Source organism: Plectropomus leopardus, chromosome 8, assembly GCF_008729295.1.
Source record: "Plectropomus leopardus isolate mb chromosome 8, YSFRI_Pleo_2.0, whole genome shotgun sequence".
Taxonomy (NCBI): domain Eukaryota; kingdom Metazoa; phylum Chordata; class Actinopteri; order Perciformes; family Serranidae; genus Plectropomus; species Plectropomus leopardus.
In genome coordinates, this window is record NC_056470.1 from 12,270,917 (window position 1) to 12,283,298 (window position 12,382).

The 12,382-nt window shown below is 40.2% G+C and overlaps 1 protein-coding gene and 1 non-coding gene across 2 annotated transcripts; one reads left to right on the top strand and one right to left on the bottom strand.

Annotated features, from left to right (window-relative positions):
- Window positions 1-393: 393 nt before the first annotated feature.
- On the top strand, window positions 394-508 carry LOC121947604. The gene has a single exon (XR_006106094.1). It is a non-coding gene; the product is annotated as a U5 spliceosomal RNA (small nuclear RNA).
- Window positions 509-6,305: 5,797 nt separating this feature from the next.
- On the bottom strand, window positions 6,306-12,163 carry stac3 (SH3 and cysteine rich domain 3). Its single transcript, XM_042491009.1, has 13 exons — window positions 11,852-12,163; window positions 10,858-10,898; window positions 10,244-10,322; window positions 9,015-9,168; window positions 8,781-8,878; window positions 8,586-8,646; window positions 8,333-8,430; window positions 7,747-7,816; window positions 7,437-7,486; window positions 7,206-7,288; window positions 6,978-7,029; window positions 6,693-6,830; window positions 6,306-6,498 (listed from the first exon to the last, which is right to left on the bottom strand). The coding sequence occupies exons 2-13, from the start codon at window positions 10,863-10,865 to the stop codon at window positions 6,391-6,393; spliced, it is 999 nt and encodes a 332-aa protein (XP_042346943.1). The 5' UTR covers window positions 10,866-10,898; window positions 11,852-12,163; the 3' UTR covers window positions 6,306-6,390.
- Window positions 12,164-12,382: the final 219 nt, after the last annotated feature.

A 12,382-nucleotide genomic window follows, 5' to 3' on the forward strand; every position in this document is an offset into this window, starting at 1 on the left:
GAGGACGCTTGTAAGCGAAACAGTAACACTATTCAAAAATATTTCGCTAACAATTTACACATTTTAACACATGTCACATCATATTTTGGCGTAAAGAAAATTAAACGTTTTTATCCGTTTTATTTCAGAAGTTACACATAAAAAACAAGCGCTACCAGGGCTGCCATATTCCCATAATGCACCGCGCGCGCGCGATAGCTATAGACTAAACTATCATATTTTTTTCACATCAGCATTTACGATTTTTGGAGACCATCATCGTATATGGGTTATATTTGTGAATTGAATACACTGTTCCCAAACATTTCGATTATATTTCAATTTAACGTGAACCCTAACTGAGAATCGTATGGCGCCGAACCACTTCGGCCACTTCCAAAATTTAGAGTCAGTACACTCTTGTTTCTCTTCAGATCGTATAAATCTTTCGCCTTTTACTAAAGATTTCCGTGGAGAGGAACAATAAGAGTTTCAACTAATTTTTTGATGCCCTGCTTATCGCGGGGCTTTCCTGTGATTGTGAAAATTAATACTGAAATTCGGAGTTGTAATCAAGTTGGTAACGCAGCGGTCGTGTACATTTGTGGTTTGTAAGTGACGCCTTGATAATAAAATGCGGAGTTAATTATTTCGGACTAATGAAAATGTGTCAGTTTCATTTGTGAGTGAAGCTGTGCCGCAGTCTGAAGACAGGGACTGAATCAGTTATTTTATGTCCCTGTAGCCACGAGAGGGCGCCCACTTCAAAAAACCCAAACTACTGCCATTAGCCTCTGTACACCGTACCTCATAGAAACTTATATAAACACAGGCTATTTGTTATGACGCTTTAGTTATGAATTCCGGACAGATTTATGTCAAAGTTAAAAATTGTGGCTTGCAAACTATCCTGTTCAGATATGAGCTTTTTTTCAGTTTCAGTGAGACAAATGCTGCCTCTCTTCAAAAAATAATCTCAAAATGTCCTGCAAGCAGATCAAGGTGCGTGACAAATAAATAATTGTCCTCTATCTCCTCGTAATAAAGCTTTCAAAACACGTATTTTAAAAACGCATGTGTGGCTGCAGAAATACACATATAGACACGCGCATCCAGTCAGAGATGTGTTTGTTGAATGTCACCACTTTAAAAACAAATCCACTTTCTTTAATTTGCATAAATTCATTTACAGAGATCCACACAGATACGTGGACAAAATAAATAAATAAATAAATAAATAAATGAGTAGAAATCTAGAATGCCAGAGTTTGTGTAATATGCATCATATTATAATTGTTTGATAGCTCAATATCCTAATAGTTTTTCTTGTTTTTAACATAAGACAAGATAGTGCTATATTGTTGAAATTAATTTTGTTTTGTCTGTAAGTGTGTAATCTATTGTCATAAAATCCTAATAAATTATTCTGGAAAAAAAAAAAAAAAACAACAACAACAAAAAAAAAAAACAACTGAGTAACTAACTAACTGAGTAGACAAATAAATAAACAAATGAATAAATAACAACTTTACTATAATATATAATGTGTTACTTCAAATGTTATCTCTATTTAAGTACAGCATAAACATATCTGATTTAATCAAACATTTATTTAAACATTCATCAACTTTATTTTTATTTATATTTATTCAGATACTGTTCCGCACTTTACACATGTATATATGTAGATATGTACAGTCTCTTAGTTTTTTTTAGGGTTTTTTTAAGCATATTCCTTTATATTCTATTAATATTGTGTGCTCTTTATTCTCTGTTCTTACTGTATGGCGCTGCTACATCCCAATTTCTCAGTTTTGAGATCAATAAAGTATATCTATCTATCTATCTATCTATCTATCTATCTATCTATCATCTGAGGTTTCTTTTCTATTCAAACTCAAAATGTGAAATATGAAGCAGCTACGCGCATGAGTCGCCTGTGGGGGGCAGCAACACACCAGCGGCGCAAAGACCTGCAGAAAATGAAAGAAGAAGATACAGTGGGAGGAAACGAAGAAGAAAAAGAGGCAAAACAGAGGAAGGCAAAACAAAATGTCGAGCTCCGTTAAAACACGAGACTGCTGAATATGCGGCGCTGGCTGCAGGAGGGTTTGTTCTCGGTCAGCCGTGGATTTATTCTGCGCGTCTCAGACATTCAGATTTGCACCGCAGTTGTTGGTGCTGTCGCACCAGCTGCTGAAAGAGGAGGAGGAGCGTTTATACGCTGAATGAAAACATTATTTATTGCGATTGAGACAAGTGGATTAAAGAAAAAGCAGATGTCGCCCAAGCTGAGAAAAATCCACGTGTGAAATCTTAAGCACCCTATAATCTTTTTTACAATTATAAGCCTGTCCTCAGTTTACACGTCATGGATGATTTTGATATTGTAAAGATTGAGGATTTATCAGACTGTGACGATGCTGCAGCTGCTAGTGATCAACAGGAAGTGGATGACACACCGGCAAAAAAGAAAAGGAGGAAAAGTGCAATCTGGAAATATTTCACCACATGTGATGATGATGTGACCAAAGTGATGTGCAACATATGCCGCAGGGTCGTGAGCAGAGGCAAAGATTTAGGACATCTCACCACCAGCACCATGCACAACCACATGCATTACAAACACCGCAATGTGGCAGGCGTCCGGAGCACTCAGGGCAGCAGGAGGTTTCAGCCGTCCCCTTCCCCACCTGCCCCGCTGCCCTTTGCACCAATTGTTTCTCCGGATTTCCAATCTGAAACCCTTGATCCACCAAATCAGCCCATGAGCCAGGCCGTCACCGAGAGCGTGGGTGAAATGATTTGCACGGACCTTTTGCCGTATTCATTTGTGGAGAACAAAGGGTTCTGTAAACTTATGAATGTGGTTGCCCCCCATTACACGCTCCCCGCAGGCATTCACTTCAGCAACACAGTTGTGCCACAGCTTCACCAAAAAGTCAAATCTAAAGTAAAGGAGAGCCTTGAGAACATCGAGGGCCACGTCGTGCACTGCACAGCTGATATTTGGACGCGGAAGTTCTCTGCCAGCTCCTACCTGTCTCTCACAGGACATTGGTTTACACAGATTATTTCAGGGCGCGGTGCTGTGACGCATAAACGTGTCAATGCATTGCTCAGTATGAAAGTCATCGATACAGAGCACACCCCGGCTGAAATCTTGCACCACCTCCAGGACCTGCTTAAAGAGTGGCGAGCTTTGGTTTCACGCACATTCACTGTCGAGTTCTTTGTTACCAATAACACTTGCAATATGGTGAAAGCCGTGTCCGGGAGCGGCTTTGAGCACGTCAGATGCATGGCTCACTCGCTGCACTTGATCATAACCGGAGCCATTGAAGAGTGCCATGGTGTGGTTACCCTCATCAACACTGCAAGACAAATTACCAACACCGTCCACATGTCAGACGAAGCCATAGCAAAGCTGCACGAGATACAGGATCAGCTTGGCCTTGCTGAGGCCGCCTTAATCCACGATGTTCCGAGCAGGTGGAACACCGTGCTGTTCATGCTGCAGCGCCTGCTGGAGCAGAAGAAGGCTCTGACGGCCATGTCCAAAGAGATGGACCTCGGCGGCTCGCTGTCAGAGCATCAGTGGTCTTTGATGGGGGCCATTGTTAAAGTGCTGGAGCCATTTGAGGAAGCAACGTGCACCCTGTGTCGAGATGACGCATCTATTTCCTCTGTGATTCCATGCATCCAGGCCCTCAGAGCTGCGCTGAGCAAACTTATAGCAAACAAGGATGTAAGCGATCTGTCAGAGACTCGCCAGCTCGTTGGCTTACTGCAGAGTCACCTGGAAGAACACTTTCAACATGTCTTTGAAACGCCCACCAACACCTATTTTAAAGCCACGCTCCTGGACCCGAGATTTAAGATCATGCCCATGGCGCTGCTCAGCAAGCTGGATTTCGGAAGGCTGAAAGCTGCGGTGGCGGTGGAGGTTGAGGGGTTGTTGGAGCAGGACAGCGCGCCTGCAGAAGGTGGAGACGGCTCTTCGTCAGGTGCAGCGCTGGAATCTGAGGACACCGGCAGCAAGTCGACAAGCCTTTTCTGGGGAGCAATGCGGAGTCTCACATCAAATAATGCGGCTTCAAAGACGGTGACATCGTCGGGTTTAGTGGAGACCTACCTAGCAGAGAGCAGCACACAGTCTCTGGCCTCTGACCCGGTGACCTCTTACTGGTCTGCGAAGATGGCACAGTGTCCTGCACTGGCTCGAGTGGCAATCAAATATTTGGCCTGCCCACCGACCAGCGTCTCCTCTGAGAGGCTCTTGAGCGCAGGAGAAGATGCTGTTGGTCCAGATTACAGACTCCTCCCCGTCTGTGTGCCGCAGCTGGTTTTCACCAAATATAATTTGGGGAAGTTTAATTAACTGTCTTTTGTTGTGTGCCCTCTTTTCGTAAATATATATTGCTTTTTGTATTATAGGTGCGTCTCAGTTTGACATTTCATTGTTCAAATCTTGAATTAAAGAATTACTTGGGCATTTATCAATCTGGACCCTTTTGTCCCGTGATTTCATGTGCAAATGACTGATGTGCACAACAAGTTTTGAAACTGGTCCAGTGTTAGAGAGAGAGAGAGCTGCAGCCAGCAGCTGCGCAACGGCCACAGCATAACCAGATGGGGCAATCGTGCATTCTTGATCTAATAGTTCGTTAGCCACGTTGTCTTGCTGAAGGAGGATTCTCCGAAATCTCACTGGACATGACTTGTTGCGGGAAGACAACAGTAAATAATATGTCGTGTTGGAGTAGAGAAAACGTAACGTACTGTCATCTGATCTAAGCTAAAATCCTGAAGTTACACTTTGAGGCAGCAAAAGGATAAGTGTGTTTACAGCCTGATTTGAAGTCTTTTGGAAGGGCAGCTTTTTTTGTTGTATTTTATCACCACACTATTGTCACCACACTATGTGGCATCTTATATTTAAATTTGTATATTTTGGTAAATATGTTGCACTACTAAACACAAAGTGTTTATTATAGTGTGTGTTTGGTATTGTGCATTGTTTCCTTTATTTTCTTTGAATTTTCTGTCATTAAATTTGGGGAATAATGAGGGAGAAAGCAGATATCAATAAGAGTATGGAGGAAATATATCATATATTTATGTACTTTATGTATAAGGATATTTGCTGCTAGGTCACTTGATTTTTTTTCTGTCTGCAGATAATTTGTTTCTCTCTCCGTCTCTTGTTTTATGTACAATGTTGACTTTTTTGGGGGAAAAAAACATCACAGGAATGTTTAAGTGCACTTCAGGTTTAATATTTGAAAGATTTGCTTCTAGCTCACTTTATCAGCATCAGTTAGTGCAAACATTTGAGACCATTTTGAGCAGTATTACTGTTTTTTCCCCCTGCAGTGTTTTCATATGGCTTTTTAACAGTGTGTCAGGTCACATGTGAAATTATGTACAAGCCCTATTTAGGAAACTGCCATTGCACTTTCGTTTACTGTCTTTGTTAATATAAAGATATGTACATGTTGAAATGCCTTTAAAGCTTCTATGTATAATGGGCCTAGCAAGCCTTGCAAATGGTAACAAACAGGTCATTGGATATTGTATTAGACAATTATGATTGTCATTAAAATACGTATATTTTTTAAACAAAGAAATGAACACTATATGATATTTGATACCTAAATGAGCAAAAGAGTTTGTAAATTAACAGTAACATTAAATGTGAATAAAATTCTTGTTGTTAATAATATAGATATTTCAATGTGGTGTTCTTTACATTTGTATTTTGATTTATTATCTTTTTTTCCATTTGCCAATTCTTATCACCATTTACGTGGCACTCTGAGCTTTCGTTATGGCCAAGCTCACTAATCTACCTTGAGATTGAGAAACACATCGGCTAAGCACATGACCCCATATGCTGTGCATATAGACATATAACTGTCTTGTAAAATTGATTTAGAAATACATTTGTTAAATCTTATTTCAATTCCTTGTCAAATGTCTACCTTCATATAAATGAATGAACTTATTTATGACCTTTCGCACGGCTCTCCAGGTTGTCTCTCTCTGCCTCATGCTATAGCTAGAGTTAGCAGGTAGTAACTTAAAGCGTCTATTCACAAAGAAAGCCAATACATCACCTGACTGTCTCTTAGCAACTTAATAGTGGATGCATTAATGAAACCGTTTTTTTAAAATATCAAATCAGTCATCTCTCCTTTCCCATGCTTCACTTAGTGTCAAAGCCACAAATACATCACAGCAAATACATTTGTGCTTTGACAAACACAAAAACAGCAATTTTGTTGTTGTTTTTTTCTTTCTGGATAACAAATACAGAACAGATCAGGACGATCTCCATGGCAATGACATCTCCAGTTTGTGCTGATGTTCAAAGTGTGTTGCAGGCTCTTTGGTTGCATGTCGTGGGTTTTATGTCACAGTGATCTCCTCCAGCAGATCAGCAGGGAAGTAGCCCAGCTTGCGTCCAGTGCTGACCTTTAAGTAGCCGCCTTTCTCGTCTCCTTTCTTCACTACAATCTGAAACACAGCGACAGCGGCACAACTGAACATCTCAGCGCCTCTATCAACTTCGTAGATTCTCACAAGGGCCTCTGCGGATTGATTGATGTACCATTTACATGTGCTGAGTACCAACACATTAAAAACATTCAGTGTGTGTGCATAATCTGATGCTCAATAGCAAACAATGTTACAAACATTACTGCAGTTACCTGATCTTTCTTCAGTGTGATTTGTCCCATCTCTCTGTTTCCAACAAAGGAGCGCGTCACCTTAAAAACTCTCTCTGATGCGCGCACTTTTATGAGGTAGTTGGTGGGGAAGTAGCCCGACTTCTCCCCCATCTTTCCCTAAAAATGGAGAGTGAACATACTTTGGGGTTCATTAACTATAGAAAACAATAACAAAAATGGACAAAAAAAACTGGTTTACCACAAACTTCTATTTAAGAGATCCAATAAAAAGAATAAATAAATAAAAGATGAACGTAAACTCACCCTCCACCACTCTTCATTGGAGTCATCCAATACTGTGATCCGATCACCAGGGCTAATACACAAACACACACACATTAAATGTCTTTTATCGCTGCCTTTTTGTGTAATAACGACATTTCAATATCTAAAACGTGCAGTGTGATACAAATTAAGGTACATTTTATTTAAATGATCTTTTCCACATGGAATTATTGCACGTTGGGAATTATTTGCATCTTTCAAACATACTGGAAGTCGAGGTCGTCTTTCTCTATGGCCTTGAAGCGATAGAGAGCCAGGTAATAGTGGGTCTGGGAGAATGTACCCTTAGCCTTTTGACAAAACAGACAAAACCCTTTACTCCATTATAACAAAAACACGCAAATGCAGATTTACAGTTGATGTAACATGGAAGTAATTTCAGCAGCTGCTTGAGAGTTAGACTGAACTGTTTTGTTTCGCAGTTTGCATTTTTCTTACCTTGTCGTCTGCTTTGTCTCCTCCTTTCTCCTTCTTGTCCTCAGGCTTCCCTGTATGTACATCGGACACCAGAATCATCAACAACCCAGTAACTTTAAAATGAAGAACCAATCATTCACGTTATCTTCACTATTTGGGGTATGTAGCGTGTTTGTCAAATTTGTGACTTCAAAATATTTTTTTTTCTGCACTTCTGAACTGTTTTAATTTTTCTGAATTCCATATTGGACATAAACATATGCACACATTGTTATTTTAAGGACCAGACCTAGTTTAGTATCTGCCATATTTAAACAGAATATTTGTATACCTTCTCCTCCCTCCTCATTCTCTTTGGGCTGCTGGTTCTCCTCTTCTTCCTCCTCCATCACCATCATCATCTGGGGGGGAAACATTGCAAATCAGAACTGTGCACAAATGTCACATTTCAGATGCTTTCAAAATGTATTTTTTTCTTTAAAGCTGGAGTTTGGATTTTTTGTCTCCCCCCTCTGGCACTTAGAGTAATTACACAAACACTGTCGACATGTGCCAATGATTTATGCCTGCAGCAGCGTCTCCCCACCCCTGGGTGCTCTCTCCTCAAGTCTAATTTTGACTTAAACGGTTCCTCTGAGGTTTCTTTTTAATCCTGAGCATCTACTCCAGACACTTTTTTTGGATCGACTCCTATGCACCAGACACAACAACTCCAGCAAAACGCAGGGAGCTTTCCCATGGATAGGCCTAATGTGCATCGTGTGAACTTGTTTGGCAAGGGCTTTAAGTCCCACACTTAAGCTTTAATACTGTTATGTCCAGATTCGTGATTTAGACATTTTCTCAACTGATGTTAGGCAAATTCAATGAAAGACTAGAGGACATATAGAAGATACTGTACATTATTGTACACTCACATTTTTCTTGTCATTTTCATTCTTTTTGCGCTCCTTATTTGCCATGATGACACCGACCCGCAGGGTGTCAAAGACAGGGTCGTTACGGTTGGGGTTGTCTAGATAGGAACAAAGTAGTTAGCCAGATAATTATATTATAAAAGCTATTTAGATTAAACACCATCATAAATAGGCTGCACTCTTTCACAGATAATAAACCGATAGATAAAACGGTTAAAAGAAAAGAAAACACATTGTCATTCAGTGGACTCACTTGGATCTGGTTGGTCACTGCTGTACAGCGGGGAGCTGTAGGCCCTTCTGAAGCCAGGTGGCTACAGGAAAAAATGGAGCACATCATATTTCACTATATTCAGCCACTTTTGTTACAGTGCCTGTTTTACCAGGGGTAATCTCGTGGGAATAGGCACACGTTTTGCTGTTTTCACAGAGTAAGAACAGGACTCACAATTTTGCCAAAACACCGTTGGAACTCGACGTAGGACTGACATGAATGGTGGATGTTGGTCTTGCAGTTTTTACACCTCAGAGCAAACTTGTTGTTCACTGAAAAACAGTAATCTGGTCAATTAGAAAATGAGATTTGGCATTATATGTACAAAACAAAACATATATACAAGAAAGTATATAATGTTGATGGTGTTTGAGTGCATGTTTACTTGACATTATTTCTAATACATACAGACTATCATGCGAGCGCAGACATCACAGAACTTGGGTTTTTTGCAGTAGTGGTCCTTGAACTTGTGGGGTTTGTCGTTGACCCGGACAACAGGAGGAGGAGGTTCTGGCTCCTTTTCCTCCACCTCCACCTCCTCATCATATATGAAGTAGACCTGGAAACAGAAAGAGTCATTTAAAAAACAAAGGCAACATGTTGATGCTTTGAGTGAGCTGTTGCCTGCAGTTGGAAAATAATTTGCTGAAAAATAGACAGTGATAAAGTGTCAAATTTGTATGAAATATTTTTAGACAAGTTGTCTTTCTCTTTAGTGTTGCCCAACTTTCATTATTTGGTGTCCCTGATGTGTAAAATCCTGAAAGTTTGAGAAGTAATCTACAGAGGTATCATCTTCTGCAAAACAAACAGACCAGATGATTTAAACTGGTAGAAACACCAAACAAAGCAGTCTCACATTACAAATAATGTTTCTTCGACACTGTTCGGCATGTCGCACACAGGCCGCAAGTGTAGCACCTGCTACTGTGTGCTTACCTTTTTTTCTCTGATAACTTAAGATCCAGACATTTATAAGGTTTATCTGCAGACGTCTCTTTCTCTCTAAAACAAATAGGCGCAGATGATTTAAAGCTGTAAAAACACTGAATAGTGTTTCACAGTTTCACAATATCAGTGTTTTTCTCACACTGCTCATTGCAGAGGGGCTATTAACTACGGTGGCTGACACAAAACACGAGTGGCCCTATCTAGAGCCAGCGTTTGGTTTGTCCGTTCTGGGCTACTGTAGAAACATGGTGGTGCAACATGGTGATCTCTGGCCTTCTATGTAAAGATAAACCGCTCACTCTAAGGAAAAATGCAATACAATATAATAATTGTGTATAATCATTAAAGAAAACATTCTTATTATACTGTGTTGCATTTCTGCCAATATACCCCCTTCAATCCTACACACTGGACCTTTAACCATAACTGCAGTGAGGTATTCTAATGATTTGCACACACAGTCATTAATGTCCTGTGATGTTTGACAAGATTTGCATTCTGTTGTTCAGCCAGCAGTGTTTTGTTTTATCCCACAGGGGATAAAAGACAGAAACACTTAAGTCAAGGCGCTTATTTTTCCAGTTGCCGCTGCGCTGCGTTCCTGTCCCAGCTGGTGGCTATTTTAAACCAGCCCGGGATTGGCACTACCAAGAGCGGGGGGTTGACACGGTCCTGTCACTCACAGTATCTCCGTCCTCTCTCACTACGTTGTCAGGAGCTGGAGGGTTGTCATGGAAATCCACCGAGTTTTTGTCATCCTCCCTGACACACACAGGAAGAAGAAAAAAACACACAAAGCCATGAGTGCAATCAAGTGTTGCAGCCCTGTAACATTACTTTCTCGTTAAAAGTGCGTCACTTTAAAGTGTTAAACATGTAAAACAGGATGTGAACATAAAGGTTGTCAAAGATGAGGTCTTTGAGGTGTGATGAGGTGTTTTCGTGGGACAGCCCCATGGAGTGACCTGATGTAACCGGCATGCTTTGTCCCGATATCAAATTGCCATTCCGCTTCAAAATAGTTGAGTGTTGATTATTTATTCCCGGAGACGTCTATGACGCATTTTCTCTAATGATCACGGAGCTGCTTTATCATCATTGTACTTGAATAAACTGTAGAAAGACATGCATTAAAACTATGTTGGTTAAGGACGTTTTGGTGCTTCTCAGTCTGAACTGTTGAAACATTTAACTATTAACATTCAGGCTTGTGGAGATGGTGAAGAGGTGCAGCCAGGCAGGCAAAGTATATTCGTACTGTAAAGGTAATTTAACTGATTTCAGGAAATATACTCACTGGTCCATGATGTTTGGTGGAGAATGTCAGTGCTATCCCACCTATGGAAATAAATATATATATTTATTAATGGAGCAAATAATTGTGAGGAGTAAAGCAGATTAACAATACTGGGCAAAAGGATTTTATCTCATGTATTTTTGAAGCAGCACAGTTAAAAACATGCATTTAGTAGATTGTGTTTGTCCTAGTGGAAAAGAATGAAGCAGACACTTTATTATTTTAACTTCTGTCTTGTATCTTTAACTCAAATACAGTGCTTAGAAAAGTCTCTATTAAACTATTCCATCTATTACATGGCATGGTCAATAAAATCAACAAAAAACAATTGTGCTTATTTCTAAATGTTCATATAGAGACACAACTGAATGAAATATGAGTATATTTAGCATTTGTCTGCATCTGTCATGTATGAAAACACGTGGCACCCAGTCAAAATGTATTTAATACATTATGGCTGTTTATGTCATCATCTTTTATTTTCTCTAAGAGGACAATGATATCAAACTATACACACAGCAGCCTTACATGTGGTGTTTGTCATGTGGAAACCAGCACAAACACTATTGTTAAAAACACAGCGACAAAAACCGATTTACAGGATCTATCCTTGTGTCTGTATTAATAAAAAAAAAAGTTACATGTAGCTCTGCAATCGTAGACACACACACACTGTATGAGTGCACTTGTTAGCCTGACCCCAAACTATTCTCGGGTTGTGAAATTCAATCTCATCCAGCTAAATTTGGGTGCCTCTGCCAGTCAGGAAAAAGGAGAGCAAAATTCTCGAAAGTATGACTGCGATAAAAAATCATTTTTTTAAATGGCAAAAACACTTTATGACTCAATATGGTTATTCAGTTAGTATTTAGCATATTTAGTGAATTTCATGCCGTCCCATGCTGAAATTAACTTGACAAACTGATTTACATGCTTTTTTTTCATGCAAACACATTTTGCAGTGGAATAACTCAAACTTCAAACTGGAACATACCTCTTGTTAAAAATCACGCAGCTCAGAGAAGAAATGACAACATCCAGTGTGTGGGTAAATCTCTGTGAATGAGTCCTTCACCTGCTGGTGATGACTGGAGCGCTGTGCGGCCAGTGGATCTGGGAGTTACAAACCAGCCGGCCAACCTGCCTCCTCACCTCAGGCCCCCAGGATTCTGTGTCAGCACAGTCTGGGCCCTGTCTTTATGCCCTCTGTTGTCCCTTTAGGTGATTTCCAAGGTGATTTCAGGCTTGGATGTGATGCATATGTTGTCAGTATTTGTGTACATATGATTTTGTGTGTGTATTTGTATGTGTGTTTGTGTGCTTGTGAGGCTGAGCACTCATGTGTCAAGCTGACTGTTTGCGACAGCTGGGGACCTTAGAGTGAGCTCTGATGACGAAGGGAAATCAGATACTTTCTCTGCCTCTGTCTTCACACTGCTCACTGTCCTTGTCCTTTTATCCCTTGGAGTCCAAGAACAATGCACAAAGCGGTGTATCACCTTTTTATTAAATATTTTATCATTTT

What these genes read in the sequence shown, in the direction of transcription:
- stac3 (XM_042491009.1), bottom strand. An exon ending in TGAGAGAGGACGGAGATACT is followed by an intron (nt 9,169 to 10,243) that starts GTGAGTGACAGG and finishes TTCTGTTTCCAG; the next exon opens with GTCTACTTCATATATGATGA. An exon ending in CCAATGAAGAGTGGTGGAGG is followed by an intron (nt 6,831 to 6,977) that starts GTGAGTTTACGT and finishes CTCCATTTTTAG; the next exon opens with GGAAAGATGGGGGAGAAGTC.